The sequence below is a fragment of the Bos indicus x Bos taurus genome, chromosome 1 (assembly GCF_003369695.1).
Source record: "Bos indicus x Bos taurus breed Angus x Brahman F1 hybrid chromosome 1, Bos_hybrid_MaternalHap_v2.0, whole genome shotgun sequence".
NCBI classification, from domain to species: domain Eukaryota; kingdom Metazoa; phylum Chordata; class Mammalia; order Artiodactyla; family Bovidae; genus Bos; species Bos indicus x Bos taurus.
This window is the reverse complement of record NC_040076.1, coordinates 80,801,242-80,822,323: the sequence shown is the minus strand read 5'-3', so window position 1 is coordinate 80,822,323 and position 21,082 is coordinate 80,801,242. Positions and strand designations below refer to the sequence as shown.

At 42.1% G+C, this 21,082-nt stretch overlaps 1 protein-coding gene across 3 annotated transcripts in view; it reads right to left on the bottom strand.

Annotated features, from left to right (window-relative positions):
- Window positions 1–347: 347 nt before the first annotated feature.
- The window catches only part of DGKG (diacylglycerol kinase gamma), a 226,520-nt gene continuing 205,785 nt past the window's right edge, over window positions 348–21,082 (bottom strand). For all 3 annotated transcript variants that reach the window (XM_027538801.1, XM_027538802.1, XM_027538806.1), the window contains 3 exons: window positions 18,257–18,377; window positions 15,857–15,917; window positions 348–3,469 (listed from right to left, as the gene is read on the bottom strand). In XM_027538801.1, coding sequence (XP_027394602.1) covers window positions 3,371–3,469; window positions 15,857–15,917; window positions 18,257–18,377 — 281 coding nt within the window. In that variant the 3' untranslated portion in view covers window positions 348–3,370. The remainder of the gene's footprint in view (window positions 3,470–15,856; window positions 15,918–18,256; window positions 18,378–21,082) is intronic.

Genomic DNA, 21,082 nt, shown 5'->3' with positions numbered 1-21,082 from the left:
TATATTTATCATGATTACTCACAAATATGTAATTTACATAATATATACAGCACATTAAGTACTATGTCACCTTATATAATGTGCATATGTATAATGTATATGCATGTTATGTAACGCCAGTCTGGAGGCTCTTCCAGATTCTGCCAAGTATTTCCTAATTTATTTGGCAATTTCAACATATCTTTTCCATCTGTGGAAAGAACTCTCTTGAGAGGAGCTGGTCTCTGACCTGAAATATAATCATTCTACCAAATCTATCTCCATTCTCAACTCACTGGAGGAAACCTACAAAGACCAAGTTATAATGAGATGCAACACCTCATCCATTAGTCCAGAGACACAGAATGTATTGAAGATTTCCTGTTTCATTTTTATTGCCAGAGGGGTAGAAGTGTGTGGGGGCAGGTGAGAACATGTCTGTGCATGGTCAGAATTAGATAAGATGAGGAATAAAGGAGGATTTTCCCGACTGCCTAATTTTGAGAAGTCACTGTTATATTAAGCCTTGTTTCCCTCATTATTTAGATGGGGTTAATAATACCTTCTCCGTCAACCTCAGGGGTTGCTGTGAGGAGCACTATGATGAGGTACTCCACAGTTGGAAACTACAGTCCCACTAGTTAAAAGATGAGTTGCAAAGTCAGATTAAACAACATCACTAGACTCAGGTTACAAAATTGAAAGTACAATTCCACCAACATTTGTTATACTGTGTGGTTTTAAGGAGGAGGACATGGGACATGTCTCTCAAGCAACATTGCCAGTCCTGTGCACCCGAGTAGGCAGGCAGGGGCCAGTCTCTGGTGCGTGAATCTCTGAGGATCAGTCTCATCTGTTGGCAACAGTGCAGTATCTCAACAGCCTCAATCTTGGGGGGTTGGGGCTGAAGCACATGCAATAACTTCTATAAATGTCTTACAATCAGTGACCTCCAAACTGAACCTGCCTTCATTTCAGAAGCAAGTGGCTTCCAAGAGAGTACCTGCTGTCATTCTGGAGCTTGTTGGTCCCATCCCAAGGAGCCCATCATTCAGGACATTCTTCAGGGGTTTCCCTTCGTCTGGTGTTCCATGCTGTTAGGTTGAACAGGATGGTTCTAGATCTCTTATCTGAGGCGGTCCTAGATGACTGCTTCCTTCAGAGTTATGAACAGTTTGTACATACAATCTTAACTTTCCCTTCTTTGCACAACGTTCCTGACCCAGTGCAAGGAGATGAGAGGGAGTTTAGTGGGGTGATGCCAAGTGGGTACAGGTTTGCTTTTCAGAATCTCAGAGGGGATAGGGGACAAGGAGAATGTTTCTTTCTACCAACGAAGCTCTCCACAGGCTTGCCCTTGGGGAAGGCAGTGATGCTGGTGCCAGTGGAATGAAGCCCACTGAGCTCTGCTGAGACCCCTCTGGTCACTGGCTGGCAGTTCCTTGCTGAAGGTGCCTTTGTCCTCCTTGTGCCTCTCTGCTGAGGTCATTCCTGCAGCCAGGAGTGTTTCCAGATTTAAGAGACTATGATGATGTGACACGTGGAGAGTTTAACCTGTCTACTGACCAGGTTAGGGCTTCCCCAGTGGATCAGCAGTAAAGAATCTGCCTGCCAATGCAGGAGATGCGGGAGATGCGGGTTTGATCCCTGGGTCAGGAAGATCCCCTAGAGGAGGGCATGGCAACCTGCTCCAGAATTCTTGCCTGGAAAATCCCATGGACAGAGGACCCTGGTGGGCTATAGTCCATGGGCTCACAAAGAGTCTGACCCGACCGAGCATGCATGCACACACTGACCAGCTCAGACCCGAGAGTCTCCAGCAATCATGGGGGAGGCCCTTATTTTCTCACATGGGCTTGTCCCGTCCACATGTGTACCACATGTTCATTCCTCCCTGGCAACCTGGATCTACATGGAATCACTTCTCAGTGACCAGAAATGACCCTGATGTCATTCCAAGATGTGTAGGTTCTTTTCTCTACTAAGTATCTTTTTAGTGGCACCGAGTCCCAAACCACTTTAGCCAAGATACCATGGACAAATCTCTTAACTTTTCTAGGACTCAGTTTCCTTATTTGACAAATGAGACAGTAAATCCTGCCCCTCATAGCTTTCATAGTTGTTTTGAGAAGAGAAATTCTCAGTCTCTTTATCAGGAGATACTTCAATTTCCCTTGAATCCTATGATCACCAGGGAGAAATGTGTCTTGATAATGAAATGGCAGAAACAAGCATTTCTTTTTCTTTCCCACTTTCAATTCTTATACTTCATATTTTTTTTCAATTAGGAAAAATCCATCAGTAAATAAATATTTATATATATATATAAATATATATATATGCTACATATATGTACACACACCGAAGACCTGCAGAAAGGTCTTCAGGTCGTGCTTTGGGAGTGGCAAGTACAAAGAGGCAGGAAGGAACCGCCTGAAGGCTTGTCTCCTGGTCTCCTCAGCGAAAGGCCCTTCCCTCCCATCTTCTTTGCCTTCAGGAATAGTCTGCCACCAGGCCTTGGAACTCAAACAGGAAACACGCTTTGGCTTGAAAAAGAAAGAAGCTGGGGGTGTTTTTTTTTTTTCCCTCTTCCCTTTTTACACAATATTATGACACCGATTTAAAAAATAAATCCCAGTTTCTCTGCTTTCCCTCCCAGGTGTTCATAGAACTAAGAAAATAAATACCACATCTAAGGTGTGCTGTGCACGCAGCTCTGGGGGCTCTTGGAGCCGGCTCTAAACAAGCACACAGCCACCAGAAGGCTTCAGGAGAACCACTAGTGCCCACTGACAACGTGCAGAACCAAGAAGGGAAACACAGCTTTCCACAGCCTTTCTGCCTCCTCAGCTAGTTCAGGGAGAAGCTTGAAGGACAACTGAGAGACTGGCGTGCGGGTGCCAAGCCCTGCCAAGGGCTGCACTCTGAGAGTCCGAGGCCGTCCTGTCTCCGCACAGAGGGATCTTTGTGCGAGTTTTCTGGAACACAGGCTCTTTTTCTTGGCCACATCCGACCTCAGCATAGGCAGGAAACCTGCAGCCTGCTCCTTGCAAATGGCCGGGAGGAAACTTGCAGGGCTGGTGGAAAAAAGGGGGGTTTCTCCTTCAGTCTCAGAAAGTCCCACTAAAGGCCTTCTGGGAAAGTGAAGGTTGCTGCGCGAGCCAGCCACACCCTGGAGAATCCCAAGTCCATTCAAAATGTCCTGCCGGCACTGGCTCTGTGGGGATGCATCCATGGTTGAAACTGAATGGATGAAGCTTTCTTCCTGAAGGGTGGCTTGGCTTCCGTTGGTTGGAGAAGAGTATGGTGTTTGTGTGTGTGCATGTGGGTGTGTGCGTGTGTTTCAGTTTCTTGTCTTCTCTCTTGGTTGAACTGGCATTTGGCACAGTGTCTAGTCCTTTGAACGGCTTTTCCTCCTCAGCGAAAAGAAGCTGCTCTTCTGAGGGGGCCCCATCATCATAGGCGCTTGGTTCTTGTGAGTAATTTTAATCTAAAAGCAAAGAGGGAGAAATGAATTAGTGGCCTGCAAACCCCAGGAACCTATGGGAGAGTGACTTGCAGAGAGAGGAAGGGAGGCCAGCTTCGAGCTGGAAGGAGCCCCAAGCAGAAGGACGACTGTCCTTGAACAGCTTCACAATTGGCAACTGGACCCTGAACGGTGCTGGAAGCAAGGGGCGGAAACGCTGGGGAGAGACAGGTGTGAGCTTCCCACGTGGTGATCAGCTCGCACCTGTCTTGTGTCCTTGCTATTCATAGACTCAGAATGTCACAACCGGAGGAGACCTCAGGGACCATCTCAGTCAAGCCCTCTGTAGGACAGATAAAGGAATGGAGACCCCCAAGGCTCTGCTGAGCCTCAGATTAGCCTAAGGTTGCACAGACAGGGGCAGAACAGTCAGAGTCCCACTCTTCCAGTTCCCAGTCTTCCCTGTTCCTGGCCGTTTCTGCCCAAGCATACAGACATAAACCAGGAACTCCAAACTGACCTAGGATCTTGAATCTGATCTCTGAACCAATCGCCACTCACGTGGATAGTTTAAAAGTGAGTCTTAGGCATTTCCTCTTTTCTTAGTCTTCCAGGGGAGACCCAACTTTCTTATAAAAGCTTTCTTTTTTACTTTTAGGTTTAATGAGTGTTTTCTCCTGCAAACATGAAGTTTGCAATTGGAAGTGAAAGACACTGGTGAACTCTTTTTTTCTCTTTCTTGCCAACCTTACCTTCAGGGCGTGGCTTCAAATGCTTGGTACCTATTTGAATGTGGTCTAGTGATAATCTGCACTCTCAGTCTTATCAACATTTATCAAATAGGAAGATGATGTGGGAACAAGAGGCATTTAGGATTCAAAGACCTGGATTTGGGTCTTAGAACTTCCCCTTCTTTGCTATGGACATTTGGACAAATCATTTAGCCTTCAAAATCAGTGCTTGCTGAACTGTAAAATGATAGTAACATTTGTTCTAGTTTCCTCACAAAGTTGTTGTGAAGATGAAATGACAGTCAATGAAAACCCAGTGTAAACAATGGAATGCACCAATTAAAATCTTACCCTATACTGGAGAAGGAGAAAGATGTATGTTAAACAGAATCTGGACACCAAGAGGGGAAAGGGAGGGGTGGGATGAACTGGGAGATTGGGACTGACATATATACACACTACTATGTATAAAATAGATAACTAATGAGAACCTACTATATAGCACAGGGAACTCTACTAAGTGCTCTGTAGTGACCTAAATGGGAGGGAAATCCAAAAAAGGAGGGGTGAGAGTATACACACAGCTGATTCACTTTGCTGTACAACACTGTAAAGCTATACTGTACTCTAATAAAAATTAAAAACCTATCAAAAAGAAACAGTCTATGAACTCACTCTCATGGTTTTTACCACCTATTCAAACGACAGTGTGATCCCAGAGAACAATGGAAGAGCTCTTGAAGAGATAGACTCATCAACATGTTTAAATTAATGTAGGATAAACCAAGTGGTGTCCAAAAGAAGGTTCACTAAGGAATGAGAAGAATCTGAATGGAGCAACTGAGGAAGCATTTTAAGATCTGAAAGGAAGGGAAGAAAATGTATTGGTGAGAGAGAAAGGGAAGGCACTAGTTTGAGGGGCTACATACCAACTGGTTGAGTGTGGACCACAGGATGAGAAGTGAAATCGGGGACACCGGAGGGGAAGCTGGGGAAGGGCTTTAAAGGGGAGGTGGCAGAGATTGGGTTTAATATGAGGTAATGGGAACCATGACAACTTTTTAAGCTGGAGAATTCACTAGGAAAAAAAAAGCTTGAAAGGAATTATTCAATAGCTGTTGTCAGGATGAGCTGGAGTGGGGGAGAGTCTGGCTAAGAAGTTCTACTGCAAGCCAGATTTAAATTTATAAGGCCGCAGGTTATTAAAAGAAAAAGATGGGACCAAAAGACACTGTGGAGAAAGAGCTTAACCTGGGGGAAGGAAGCTTTAAATGACTGTTAGGTTGGTTTTCACCAGCCTGGAGGTGCAGGAGGCAAGTAGTAAGTCTCTTTGCTTTGGGGTGGTCCCCAGGGGAGCATACCGAGGACACTTCAAGCGCCATTCTGCTTGATTATGGCATCGCCTTTACCTCAGAATTCAGGGAAGTGAGGCGCGGATGACAGGGGGCCCTGATAATACTCATCTGTGGCTGCAATTTAGCCCCAGCTGACGGCAGTGATTTGTGGCACATTTCACTGTGGTAAAGTCTTTTCTCACTCTCTGAGGGGAAGAAGAAATTCATCCTATTCACCTTGGTGTTCCCCGAGAAAGCACAGAATGGGTACCTGCTATGGAAGTACTGACTAGTTAGCCCAGCCCAGAAGAACGAGGGATATCCTGTCAGTGGAGCTGGGCGTGCTTGGGGCAGAGTGGCAGCTGGTGCACTGCTTACATTTCCCGCTGATGGAGCCCATTTTTTTTAGACCATAGAAGATCTTTCCTTCTCCTTTTTCTCCCCCTAGCTGACCAATTTATTTGCTTGTTAGCACCTCCTGGGCAAAGAGGAGGAAGTGAAACTCGAATCCCTCCCATGGGTTTTCAGCAGTTTTGAGAAATGTCTTGATAAGGTAGGAGTTTGGAGATGCTGGGCAATGTGAGGTTTTGTGGTTTGTGGATTCTAGTACTACAGAGGTGAGAGGTTAGTATATAGTCATCCATTGCTATCCATAAGGAATTGCTTCTAGGACCCCTGGGGATACCAAAATCCATGGATGCTGGTTTTATACAAGCCCCTTATGTAAGATGGTATAGTATTTGTGTATAACCTATGCACATCCTGTATCCTTTAAGTCATCTCTAGATTACTTATAATACCTAATGCAATGTAAATGCTATGTAAATAGTTGTAAATACAATGTTAATGTTATGTAAATAGTTCCCAGCACAGAGCAAATTCTAGTTTTGCTTTTTGGAATTTTCTGGATTTTTTTTTCCTGAATATTTTCTATTCAAGGTCGGTTGAATCCAAGGATGTGAAGCCCATGGATGTGGAGGTCTGATTGTATAATGGCATTTTCCCAAACAGGCAATTTCTTGGATACCATGTTAAATAGTCCATTACTTTCAAATTAATTTATGATCTTTCTTTTTTCCTTCACTGCCTTTTATATACACTAGAGTTTCTTAGGGCTGTCTTCTGTATTATTGATTTACCTATCCAATATTGGGCCAATTATTGTAGCTATATAACTATTTTAATATCTTTTTTTTTTTTTTTTTATTTTAATATCTTGTGGGAAGTTCTTCACAGCTCTTTTATAAAATGTCTTAGCTATGGCATTGTTTTGTCAAGTTAAAAAATTGCATTGGAATTTTGTTTGGGGGTCCCTTTTGGAAACATGGGATGTGTCGAAACTCAAATCTTTTAAAAAAATATTAACTAAGTCTTGCAGTCTTCATCTATTTTTCACAATTCGGCTTGGTATTTTGTTTTTGTTTGTTGCCATATAATATTTCAGCTTTTTTCTATTATGTTCTTCCGATTGGTTATTGCTGGTATGTACAAAAGCTGTTAACTTTTGCCTCTTTCTTTATAGCTTCACTGAAATAATTTAACCTATGAGGTTTTCAGTTGATTTTATTAGATTTCTTTTACATATACTACCTGCAAATAATGACAGTTTTGATTCTTTTCCAAATAGTTATATCTCTTTTCTGCTTCATGTGTTTTGCGCTGGTTAGAATTTCCAAACAACATTAGCATATGTCTTATCCACAATTTTAATGAGAATTCTACTACTGTTTTACATTAAGTATTAGTTATTGGTTTAATAACTAATTATTTTGAGGAAGTGTCTTCCTAATCTGAGTTTTGCAAGAGTTTCATTTCATTCAGAAATGTTGAATGTGATTGAGTATTTTGGGTCATCTACCCATATTACCATGTAATTTTTCTATCTAAACTTCTATTAAGGAGACTTCCTTAGGGAAGGGAATTAACATATCCTGCTACACACCAAGCCTATTAATATAAAAGTTTTTATCCTTTGTATCTAATTACGTGCTGTGCTTAGTCACTCAGTCCTGACTCTTTGCGACCCCATAGACTGTAGCCCACCAGGCTCCCCTGTCCATGGGGATTTGCCAGGCAAGAATATTGGAGTGGGTTGCCATGCCCTCCTCCAGGGGATCTTCCCAACCCAGGGATTGAACCCAGGTCTCCTGCATGGTAGGCGGATTCTTTACCATCTGAGTCATCAGGGGAGCCCAATCTTTATTTATTTGGCTGAATTAGGTCTGAGTTATGGCATGTGGGATCTAGTTCCCTGACCAGGGATAGAACCTAGGCATCAGGAGCTCAGAGTCTTATCCACTGGACCACTGGGGTGGGAAACGCTTTTTAAGTTAAATAAGGCAATTGGTTTTGTTGTTAAAAACAAAAAACTTTAAAAAAAAGACTTCCTTGCACATTTCTTTGATATATTCTTCTTGAGGAGTGACTGATTCTTTTAATATGTTTTTCAATTCTATCTACCAATACTTTAACAATTTTTATATCATTCATATTTGAGATTGATCTGTAGCTTTCCTTTTTTTTTTTTTCCAGATGCACCATGCAGCAGGCAGGATTTTATTTCCCCAACCAGGTATTGAACCCATGTCCTCTGCATTGGGAGCACAGAGTCTTAACCATTGGATCACAAGGGAAGTCCCAGTAGCTTTCTAGTTTTAAGCACAGCTTTTGTTAGATTTTTCTATCTATCTTAATTCTATGAAATGGATTGGATAGCTTTCTATCTTTGTCTATTCTATGGAACAAAGACTTCAAATAAATATTTATTTCCTAACAGTATGGAAGAACTCACCAGTAAGATCAAATATTTTTCATTTCATTAAGGGTTACCTAGAATTCTTTTAAAACTTTTTACTTTACATTGGAGCATAGCCAGTTAACAATGTCATAGTTTCAGGTGGACAGCAAAGTAACTCATCCATAACATACATGTATCCATTCTCTCCCAGTCTTCTCTCCCATCCAGGCTGCTATGTAACATTGAGCAGCGTTCTCTGTGCTATACAGTAGGTCCCTGTTGGTTATCCATTTTAAATGTCGCAGTATGTACATGTCCATCCCAAACTCCCTAACTAGCCCTTCCTCCCACTCTTCCCCCAATGGTTACCTAGGATTTATATAAGATGTTCAAGTTTATTAGGATCAAGATAACTATAAATGTCACATAATGTCTTATAATTAAGTAAAACCATTACTACATTTATATTTATGTTCAGTCGCTCAGTTGTGTCCCACTCTTTTCAACCCCATGAACTGCAGCATACCAGCCCTCCCTGTCCATCACCAACTCCCAGAGTTCACTCAGACTCATGTCCATTGAGTCAGTGATGCCATCCAGCCATCTCATCCTCTGTCACCCTCTTCTCCTCATGCCCCCAATCCCTCCCAGCATCAGAGTCTTTTCCAAGGGTGGCCAAAGTACTGGAGTTTCAGCTTTAGCATCATTCTTTCCAAAGAAATCCCAGGGCTGATCTCCTTCAGAATGGACTGGTTGGATCTCCTTGCAGTCCAAGGGACTCTCAAGAGTCTTCTCCAACACCACAGTTCAAAAGCATGAATTCTTCGGCGCTCAGCCTTCTTCACAGTCCAACTCTCACATCCAAACATGACCACTGGAAAAACCATAGCCTTGACTAGATGGACCTTTGTTGGCAAAGTAATGTCTCTGCTTTTCAATATGCTATCTAGATTGGTTATAACTTTCCTTCCAAGGAGTAAGCATCTTTTTATTTCATGGCTGCAGTCACCATCTGCAGTGATTTTGGAGCCCCCCAAAATAAAGTCTGACACTGTTTCCACTGTTTCCCCATCTATTTCCCATGAAGTGATGGGACCACATGCCATGATCTTAGTTTTCTGAATGTTGAGCTTTAAGCCAACTTTTTCACTCTCCTCTTTCACTTTCATCAAGAGGCTTTTTAGTTCCTCTTCACTTTCTGCCATAACGGTGGTGTCATCTGCATATCTGAGGTTATTGATATTTCTCCTGGCAATCTTGATTCCAGCTTGTGCTTCTTCCAGCCCAGCGTTTCTCATGATGTACTCTGCATAGAAGTTAAATAAGCAGGGTGACAATATACAGCCTTGATGTACTCCATTTCCTATCGGGAACCAGTCTGTTGTTCCATGTCCAGTTCTAACTGTTGCTTCCTGACCTGCATATAGGTTTCTCAAGAGGCAGTTCAGGTGGTCTGGTATTCCCATCTCTTTCAAAATTTTCCACAGTTTGTTGTGATCCACACAGTCAAAGGCTTTGGCATAGTCAATAAAGCAGAAATAGATGTTTTTCTGGAACTCTCTTGCTTTTTTGATGATCCAGCAGATGTTGGCAATTTGATCTCTGGTTCTTCTGCCTTTTCTAAAACCAGCTGGAACATCTGGAAGTTCACAGTTCATGTATTGCTGAAGCCTGGCTTGGAGAAGTTTGAGCATTACTTTATTAGCATGTGAGATGAGTGCAATTGTGCGGTAGTTTGAGCATTCTTTGGCATTGCCTTTCTTTGGGATTGGAATGAAAACTGACCTTTTCCAGTCCTGTGGCCACTGCTGAGTTTTCCAAATTTGCTGGCATATTGAGCGCAGCACTTTCACAGCATCATCTTTCAGGATTTGAAATAGCTCAACTGGAATTCCATCACCTCCACTAGCTTTGTTCATATTTTAAATATTTATTTCTAATCTCTTTTTAAAATTACGTTTTCAAACATTTCATGTGTTTGAAGAACTAGTTCTATATTTCCCTGTTTTTTAAATTATTTAATTTCTAATTATATCTTTTGTTTTCTTTTTTCTGCTTCTGCTAACTTTGTTTTATTACTGTTCTTTTAATTTGGGGATTATACATTACATTTTTTCCCTTTTCAAATGATGGTAGCATATGAGACTTTGAATTCATTTCCAAATATAGTTTAGGCTATATTCTAAAACTTTTGATGAGAGCCTTCTAATTTTATTATTTTTTAAATAGTCAATAATATTGGCTTTGATCCCCTCTTAAATCTATTTTTAGGAGAATGTAATAATCTGATTGGATTTCATTTATCTTTTAATCTATTATTTATTTATAGTTTTATTGCTTTGTGGTCAAATAAAACAACCTTTATAACATCTGTTATTGGATTTTGTTTTTTTCTTCATGAATTGGTTTATAGTCTATTTTAGTAAATATCCTGTGGACTTTGAAGAAATTAGATTTGTTTAAGGCATAGTTATTTCATCCAAGTTTAATTTTTAAATTGAGGTATAATTGACATTTGACATTATATTAGTTTCAGGTGTACAGGTTAATAATTTGATATTTGTATATAATGTGAAATGACCACCCACAATAAATCTAGTTAACATCTGTCACCATAGTTACTAAATTACTGTTTCTTGTGATAGGAAATTTTAAGAATTACTCACTTGAGTTCAGTTCAGTTCAGTCGCTCAGCCGTGTCCGACTCTTTGCAACCCCATGAATTACAGCACGCCAGGCCTCCCTGTCCATCACCAATTCCCAGAATTCACCCAGACTCATGTGCATCAAGTTGGTGATGCCATCCAGCCATCTCATCCTCTGTCGTCCCCTTCTCCTCCTGCCCCCAATCCCTCCCAGCATCAGGGTCTTTTCCAATGAGTCAACTCTTCGCATGAGGTGGCCAAAGTTAGCAACTTCTAAATATGCAATACAGCATTATTAACTATAGTCACTCTGCTGTATATTACACCTTCAGGACTCCTTTATTTTATAACTGGAAATTTGTACATTTTTACCCCATTCACCCATTTCTCTTACCTTGCCCTCCCTGCTCCCACCTCTGAAAAACCATCAGTCTATTCTCTGTATCTCTGAGCTTGTTTTTTAAAAATCCAAGTTTTATGTCATCTATTTTTTTTTTAACAACTTGACCTCAAAGACAGAAACAAATATTTTAAGTGAAAGTGAAATCGCTCAGTCGTGTCCCACTCTTTGTGACCCCATGGACTGTAGCCCACCAGGCTCCTCCATCCATGCGATTCTCCAGGCAAGAATACTGGAGTGGGCTGCCATTTCCTTCTCCAGGGGATCTTCCCAACCCAGGGATCAAACCCGGGTCTCCTGCATTGCAGGCAGATGCTTTACCCTCTGAGCCACCAGGGAAGCCCCAAATATTTTAAAGCCTCTCAATAACTGTCTTTCTGTAAGTTTCTTATATATATTTATTCTCAGAATATACTACATCTATACAGTTTTTCACCGGCTGTTCACTGATGGCTCAGTTGGTAAAGAATCTGCCTGCAGTGCAGGGAGACCCAGGTTTGATTCCTGTGTTGGATAGATTTCCTGGAGAAGGAAATGGAAACCCACTCCAGTATCCTTGCCTGGAGAATCCCATGGACAGAGGGGTCTGGTGGGCTGTAGTCCATGGGGTCGCAAAGAGTCGGGCATGACTGAGCGACTAACACTGCTACTACTACTAACACTATACCGTTTTTCACAGTATAAATTTTGATTCTATTATCAGACAAATAAATTTTTATGACCATTAGATTTCAAAATTGAGTGTACTTTTTACTAAATAAAAAATGACCTTCTTTATTCCACTTTATGCTTTTGGCATGTTGGAAGGTTAGTTTGCCCCAAGTTATCATATCTTACTTTTAATTTCTCTATGCTTGATAAAGGATAAGATAAAAATTTATGTTTTTTTGCTTTAGATGTATCTCTTTACAAGAAGTGTATTGATGCATTTTAACCCAATGTGGGAGTTTTGTTTTTTTAATAGGGAACATGAGCACATTTATGGTATTTTGTCATTACTGATATATTTAGTCCTAACTTCTTTTATCTTAATCAAAGCATTTAAAATGTTTCCTTGTTTTTCTCCTTTTTGTGCTACACTGATAGGGTTCATAAAATTTAAATTCTCCCAGATTCAGAAGGTGTATACCCTGTTTTTAGTTTCACTAGTAATTATCTAGTTACTAAATTTTTCTTCAGATTACATTTTCTAATTATCAAAGTGAAGTGAATAATCAATTATCAAATTTAACATACCTTTACTATTCCTTCAACAATGTCTCCCACATGCTTTCAGTCTTGGTGAATATAACTTTAGGTTTGGGATCCAAGTTACGAATGTTTATACTATCTTCTCTTTCAAAGAATGATTTTTGCCATTTGAATTTAACAACGGTTTTTTTCTTCATTCTAATTTGTTGTTGTTGTTCAGTCGCTCAATCATGTCTGATTCTTTACAACCCCATTAGGCTGCAGCACGACAGACTTCCCTGTCCTTCACCATCTCCTGAAGTTTGTACAAACTCATGTCCATTGAGTCAGTGATGCTATCTAACCATCTCATCCTCTGTCACCCCATTCTCCTTTTACCTTCAGTCTTTCCCAGAATCAGGGTCTTATTTCCAATGAATTGGCTCTTCATATCAGGTGGCCAAAGTATTGGAGCTTCAGCTTCTGCGTCAGTCCTTCCAATGAATATTCAGGGTTGATTTCCTTTAGGATTGACTGGTTGGATCTCCTTGCAGTCCAAGGGACTCTCAAGAGTCTTCTCCAACACCACAGTTCAAAAGCATCAATTGAACACTCAGCCTTCTTCATGGTCCACCTCTCACATCCATACATGACTACTGGAAAAACTGTAGCTTTTACTATATGGACCTTTGTCAGCAAAGTGATGTCTCTGCTTTTTAATACTGTCTAGATTTGTCCTAGCTTTCCTTCTAATTTAACTGGTTTTAATTTTTATCAAACATTCTTTTGTTGCTGTGATGTCCTATCATTAAGCCTTCAATTCTGAATCACTTCACAGTTAGTGAGTGCCTTCACTCAGGAAAACGTTTCAAAAGTGTGTTTTAACTTTTGGAAGTTTAAGACGGACTTCTGTCCTTTTAAGGACATGTCCATTTCCTTCTGCTATGGACTGAACTGTGTCCCCTTCCAAATTCATGTGTTGAAGCCCTAATCCCCAGTGTGACTACATTTGGAGATACAGCCTTTAAGGAGGTGCTTGCTTGCTCAGTCATATCTGACTCTTTGCCACCCCATGGACTGTAGCCCACCAGGCTTCTCTGTCCATGGGATTCTCCAGGCAAGCATACTGGAGTGGGTTGCCATTTCCTTCTCCAAGGGATCTTCCCAACCCAAGGATCAAAACCATATATCCAGCATTGTCAGGCGAGTTCTTTACCACTAAGCCAACAGGGAAGCCCTTTAAGGAGGTAAATAAGGTTAAATGGAATCATAAAGGTGGAGCCCTAGCCCAATAGGACTGGTGTCCGTATGAGAATAGGAAGAGACATCAGGAGTAAATGCACACAGAGAAAAGGCCATGTGAGGACATGGTGAAAGAGCTTCCATCTGCAAGTCAGGAAGACAGGCCTCACCAGAAAGCAACCCTGCTGACACCTTAATCTTGGACTTGGAGGATGTAGATCTATGAGAAACTATGCTGTTTACGTGACCCAGTCTGTAGTATTTTGTTAGGGCAGCCTGAGCTGACTAACATACCTTCACATATGACTGTATACCATAAAATCATTGGGTTTTATTTATTATTATTTTTTTTTCATAGTAAGTAGTAATGTCTGAAGGGTGGTATGGAGAGAGAGCAAGGATTAGAGGAATATTTGGCTACTTTAAAACCAGTACTTGGATCTGGAGGAATGGCAGTCCAGTTTCTAGATATCACTGAGCTAGGTAGCCAAGGGTTTGCTTTCTTCCAGCTTTTTCCTTTGTCCTTTTAGGAGACAGGAGGACTTTGGATAGAGTTTTCTTAATTCAATTCCATCAAAATTATAAATAGTACAAATTCCCTCCATCCTTCCCAACTAGAACAAGGGGGTAAGATATTATTAGATTTTGGTATAGTGTATTCATCCTTTTCTTAGACTTCATAGAAACCAAAAGATAGAGGTAAGATTTTACAGAAAAAGTTCTACTTTTGATATCTTTTATAAAAGATGCCATTTTAAAAAGTCTTTGTCTCTAGGGACTAACTTTGCAATTTGTAGAAGTTACACAGAGCAAAGAGTTACAGAAATAAACCTACAATTCAGGCCCAGTAGAATTCAGGCCCAGTAGCTATCTCATGAAAATCCTTTCTCTAGTAGAAGATGAACTGATGTTCTGCTACTGCTGCTGCTGCTAAGTCACTTCAGTCGTGTCCGACTCTGTGTGATCCCGTAGACGGCAGCCCACCAGGCTCCGCCATACCTGGGATTCTCCAGGCAAGAACATTGGAGTGGGTTGCCATTTCCTTCTCCAATGCAAGAAAGTGAAAAGTGAAAGTGAAATCGCTCAGTTGTGTCCAACTCTTAGCGACCCCATGGACTGCAGCCTACTAGGCTCCTCTGTCCATGGGATTTTCCAGGCAAGAGTACTGGAGTGGAATGCCATTGCCTTCTCTGAATTGATGTTCTGAAGGGCTCTAAATAGCAGGTTCTTGAGGGTATCTGAATACTCCAATAGAGTGAGGAAGCTCAGAAACACAAGTTCTGTCTTTTGAGATTCGCACACTCACAACAGTATTGAGGATGTTGCTAACATCATATTCCAGTTAACACCCTGGGCTCTAAACACCAGGACAGTGGTTTCTCTTCGCCATAAAGAGTCTAGTTGGGTTTCTGAGAACAAACTGCTAACAAACTGGTAAGGCAGGGAATGGGGTTGTTCCCTTTATTTTTGTTTGTTCATTTGTTCAATTCTTTATTTACCTTTCAACAAATATTATTGTGCAACTATTACAAAACAGGCACAGCTCTAGGTGCTGGGTAATATGGGTCACAGAAATGCCATAAAGGCAATAGATAACCTATGAGGTTACACTTTCAGGGGAGTTTTCAGGTGGTTCCTCAGGATTGTGGGTACATCTGGGGTGCAGCATGCCTGTGCATTGTGGGAATTCTTCCCCAGGAGCCCGGGTGGTCATAGTAACTAGGTGGAATTCTAAGGTCAAGCTCCACATAAAGAAGCATTTTCTAGTAATTAGGGTTGTTCATTAGTGGAATTAATGAACTTCCTTTTGGGGTCGTAAGTTCCTTGCCACTAGAGCAATTCAAGCTGAGGCTCTCAAGAATACGGTAGATGAAGCCTCAGAGTTCACCTAGAACTATAAGCTCCTTGAAGACAGGTCTGTCTCCTTTGGATTTGGAACTGGTGTCTCCCAGTGCTTGGCTCATAGCACCTAATCAATAAAAGCTCAGCAGATAAATGAATGGATGGATGAACTAAGTGGAAGAGGAGCTGTGCTGGATGATCTCCCAAAGCCCCTGTAACTCAGAGACTCAGAATTTCATATTAAGTCAGTGCCCCAAAGGGATCTCAAATAAAACTTCTCACCCTCATCTCAAAGACTGGAATAACTCACCGAGCATGGTGGCTGCATCCAGGGCTCTCCATCCACTTGCATTGGCAGCAGCTTGTTTGTCCTGGAGACCGGAGAACAGAGAGAGCACAGTGGGCTTCTTGGAGTTGGGGAATGAAGGCCGTCCCCACCAGGGAAACAGCAGTGGAAAGTGGAGCCACCTAGGAGTGGTTCTGAAGACTCCTGGGTGGCTTGTTGAAAACAGATTTCTGAGCTCACCTCAGGGGTCCCAATGTAGCATGTCTGGGTCAGGCCTAGGGGTCTGTGTTTTCATAAGCACTATGGACAACTCTGTTGCTCTGGTCCTCAGACTATTTTGAGAAACATGGCCCTGAGTGAGCAGTGAAGTCCACAGGAGTCTGGGGAGAAGTGGCCGACAAGTATGGCAGCACCATATCTAAGTGGACCCCTAGTCAAACAACAAGCCAGAGGGCTTGCCCGTGGTGCCAAAAACTCCACTGTGAAATGGGAAAGATTATGAAATAGGGAAAGGCCTGGGTTCTATGTTGAGTGAGCAGTTGCATAATGTCAATGAGGTAATGTCTCCTACTTATACGAAGTACAGCTCAGGTCTGAGTGTGTCTTGCCTTGCCCCCAATCCTCAACCATCCCCTCTTTTATCTCCTGAACAACAGTAGACATTATGGTTTCATGGACTGTGGACCTGGCTTAGCTGGGGAAGGGGGGTCATCGGGAATGTGATCCCCATGGGTAGGCACAGGGAAGAGGAGAAAGCTTTATTTTCTTGTTTGGGTCAAGGCTTCTTTGGCTTATGGACTGTTAAGGGTGAGACACAGTGGAGGAAAGGTAGGTCCTTTTGGAGGTCTCTGGTCTGGGCGAGCCAGGAACAGTTGCCAGGCGCTGGCCAGAAAGCCCTCACCTGGGTCTGGCATCTGCCCTGTTTCTGAAATTATAAAATGAGGGAGGCAAGCTGTTTTGATGTAGATGATTCTCCAACTGACCCTGAGGATATTTAATAACAAAAACCAATAAACCTAATAATAAAACAAATAATAAAAGCAAAGAGTGGAATTTTGCTTTTGTGGTGTGAGGAGATTATGTAGCGAATGTCCAGGGGGCTAGGGCTCCTGACTCAACCCCTGTTTTTATCTGGAAACAAAATATCCTCTCTCTTACACATTTTTTTTTTCTCCAAATTCTTCAGGAATCAAAATTCTCTGGTCCACACATGTTATGGCTTAGATGTTCTAACAGACTGGACCTACTTGGTGTTAAAAGTCATGGAGAAAGGAATTAAAGAGATTAACCTGGGAAACGTGTCCCAGCAAAACAATAGCCCAAAAGGAAAGAGAAGCAAAGATCTGAGGAATAATAGAAAGGACAGGAGACACAGAGGGAATGAAGAAAGGGGGTTAGTGGGATAGATCGGGGAACAGCTCTGGGGACTTCTATGAAGGATGCAGGGTGGCACTAAGAACAGAGTTTCCCCAAAAGAACTCAGAAGACATTTCACCCCGGATAAGGGGTAAAAGGGTTCTTGTGTTTAAATAACTTTGGGAAACCTGCACATGGAAGTCCCCTCTAGGAGATCCCCAAGACACACTATAGAAATTAAATGGGAAATGGAAAGGAATAAGGACTCTGGAAATAATCATGTGGAGAAAAATCTGTGACTAGTTGCATTTATTAAACAGAAGCAACCAAAAATCAGAAGATCCCCTTCATTAGACCCCATCTCGTAAGGAGCCTGTATTGGCTGACCTATTTGGTCCATACTCTAAAAAACTGTCATCCTCTTTGTCAATTATGACGGGTTTGCTGACGTCAGTTTAGCTCTACAAAGGTATATGGGACTGTTTAATAAAAGTGTTTCTGAGACCACTATTTGAGAATGAGCAGTGTAGAGCAGAGAGCCTCAGTTCAGTTCAGTCGCTCAGTCGTGTCCGACTCTCTGCGACCCCATGAATCACAGCACACCAGGCCTCCCTGTCCAACACCAACTCTCAGAGTTTACTCAGACTCATGTCCATCAAGTCAGTGATGCCATCCAGAGAAGACAGCCTCGTTTTTGTCAAAGTTGCCCTCCAGCATGCATTGAGCATTTCAATGTGGAGATAAGGAAGGCAAGGAGTTGGATCTCTGGCTCTCTGGACCTCATCTTACAATTCTATTTCTAGAATTTCATCAATTCATTTTAAGAGAACAGCAAACTGGTTGTGGTGGGACCCTCCAGTTGATGTCCTGGATGGTTGTTATACCTAGTTTGGAAAGTGGTCTCCAAAGACATTCTTTATAAATGTTATTGAACTCCTACCCCCACTCTGCCCCCACACTCTGCACTGAAATCTAAAGAGGGCTTTCAAGTTGTTATCTGTAGGAATATTCAGGACCCACGGTGAGGGGGACAGGCGGCGCTGCCTGCTGGGTGATGAGGAAACATACCTGATGGAGACAGAGGAGCACTGGGCTAGCCTCCTGCCTGCACTCTTCAGGCCAGTGTAGATCTGCCCCATTTCCATGGCTCCCTCTAGCCCCACCACTTCAAGAAGCTGGTCACTGAGGTCTGTAGAGTGAGACAAGCAGAACCAGTGCATACACATGTCTCTGTTCCCCAGTGTGGTTTGGGCCAGAAGGTCTAGTCCCCAGATGGCCAACCTAGAACTGTCAATATCCTTCAGCTCCCACCAAACAGCATTTCACCCTTATTCTGAATAGGGCATTTCCCCAGAAGTCAATAAATGTACCTTTTCATAAACAGAAACCTTCTGTTCCAGTGAAAAAAGGTTTTGCTCCAGATTGTATGACCATGCATGCAATGAATAGGGTGACATATCCAGAAGTTTCTTCAAAGGCAGAGTAATGTAAAGATGAACCATCTGTTTCTGAAATACCCTGCCCCCCTGCCCCCACCTTGCAGCTAAGACACACTGGTTTGGGATTAGGATAGGAAGGAATGCTGATGAAGGTCATTATCCAGAGCTGGATCAGGTTTCTCTTCCCTGAATGCCTGAATAACATCTTGGCCCTACTGATGATGACTGATGCTTAATTAACTTCAAATTTGGCCTGCGGTAAGCCAGTGGTGAGCCAACCTCCTTGGACATCCTTGGGGGAAGTCAGTGACCTCTTTCAGGACACCAGGTGCCTAATCTGAGCCAAGGAAAAGAATATTTCACCTACACCAGATTATCCTGGGTCCAAAGTACAAAAAGAGGGACAGAAAATATGAGTCTCCGGCTCAGAGTCGCATAGGATCCATGGCCTCCCACAGTGGCAGCTGCTTCTGATTCAGCACCTAGAAGAGGTCCTTTCTTTGCAAAGTTCCTGGGACTTGGACTGTGCCTGTCCAACTTCTGGGGAAAGCAATGGCAGGATTAAGGTTTGATGTTGGCCCAAAGACTCATTTTTACAACACAACTTTTATTTACTTCAAACAGAAGCAAAATAAAAAGGCAGATTCTTTAAAAGCTTCCATTCCTCCTTTGCCTACCAAAGCAAGTGTAATTCTCTCATAGTTTGTGGCTAATCACTAACATCCTATTAATATTCACAAAGTAGAAAACTGTTCTATGTTAATGTTTTGCTTCTTTGACAGATGGCTTCGGTCTTCTAAGGTACTCATGCTCAGTTGCTTCAGTTGTGTCTGACTCTTTGTGACCCCATGGACTGTAGCTCGTTAGGCTCCTCTGTCCTCCAGGCAAGAATACTGCAGTGGGTTGTCATGCCCTCCTCCAGGGAATCTTCTCCACCTAGGGATCAAACCCACATTTCCTGTGTCTCCTGCATTATAGGTGGATTCCTTACCGCTGAGCCACTGGGGAAGCCCATCTTCTATGGTGTCTCCTGGTATAATACGATAGTGTTTATTAAGACTGGCAAGGAGATATTTGGGTTTGTCCTTGTTTAGAAGCAATAAATGCTGGAGAGGGTGTGGAGAAAAGGGAACCCTCTTATACTGTTGGTGGGAATGCAAACTAGTACAGCCACTATGGAGAACTGTGTGGAGATTCCTTAAAACACTGGAAATAGAATGGCCTTATGACCCAGCAATCCCACTGCTGGGCATACACACCGAGGAAACCAGAATTCAAAGAGACACGTGTACCCCAATGTTCATCGCAGCACTGTTTATAATAGCCAGGACATGGAAGCAACCTAGATGTCCATCAGCAGATGAATGGATAAGAAAGCTGTGGTACATATACACAATGGAGTATTACTCAGCCATTAAAAAGAATATATTTGAATCAGTTCTAATGAGGTGGATGAAACTGGAGCCTATTATACAGAGTGAAGTAAGCCAGAAAGAAAAACACCAGTACTCTTGCCTGGAAAATCCCATGGACAGAGGAGCCTGGTAGGCTGCAGTCCATGGGGTCGCTAGGAGTCGGACACGACTGAGTGACTTCACTTTCACTTTTCATTTTTATGCACTGGAGAAGGAAATGGCAACCCACTCCAGTGTTCTTGCCTGGAGAATCCCAGGGACAAGGAAGCCTGGTGGGCTGCCATCTATGGGGTCGCACAGAGTCGGACACGACTGAAGCGACTTAGCAGTAGCAGCAACGCATATATATGGAATTTAGAAAGATGGTAATGATAACCCTGTATGCAAGACAGCAAAAGAGACACAGATGTATAGAATAGTCTTTTGGACTCTCTGGGAGAGGGTGAGGGTGGGATGATTTGGGAGAATGGCATTGAAACATGTATAATATCATATAAGAAACTAATTGCAGTCCAGGTTCGATACAGGATGCTTGGGGATGGTGCACTGGGATGACCCAGAGGGATGGTATGGGGAGGGAGGTGGGAGGGGGGTTTTAGGATGGAGAACACGTGTACACCCATGGCGGATTCATGTTGATGTATGGCAAAGCCAATACAATATTGTAAAGTAATTAGCCTCCAATTAAAATACATAAATTTAAATTAAAAACAGAAAACTATTGTTTAAAAAACATTCTCTTAACAAATATACTTCTTTTTTACATTCATTTCATTCTTTCTACCAATTTTTATTGAATACAAATTGTGTGCAGGGCACTTTTCTAGCTCTTTGGAACTCAGCTTGTAAGAGGTGTAGGATCTAATATGGGAGGTAAGACATATATACAAATAGTCATGTACATAAATTTAAAATTATAAACAGATCATAGGAAAAATGTTCTGTTAGAATGGAAGCTTGAGTGGAAGGAACTAAATATATCTTTCCCAAAGTTAATGAAATCCTGTATTTGACTTTATGATATTCTTCTAATGAAGACA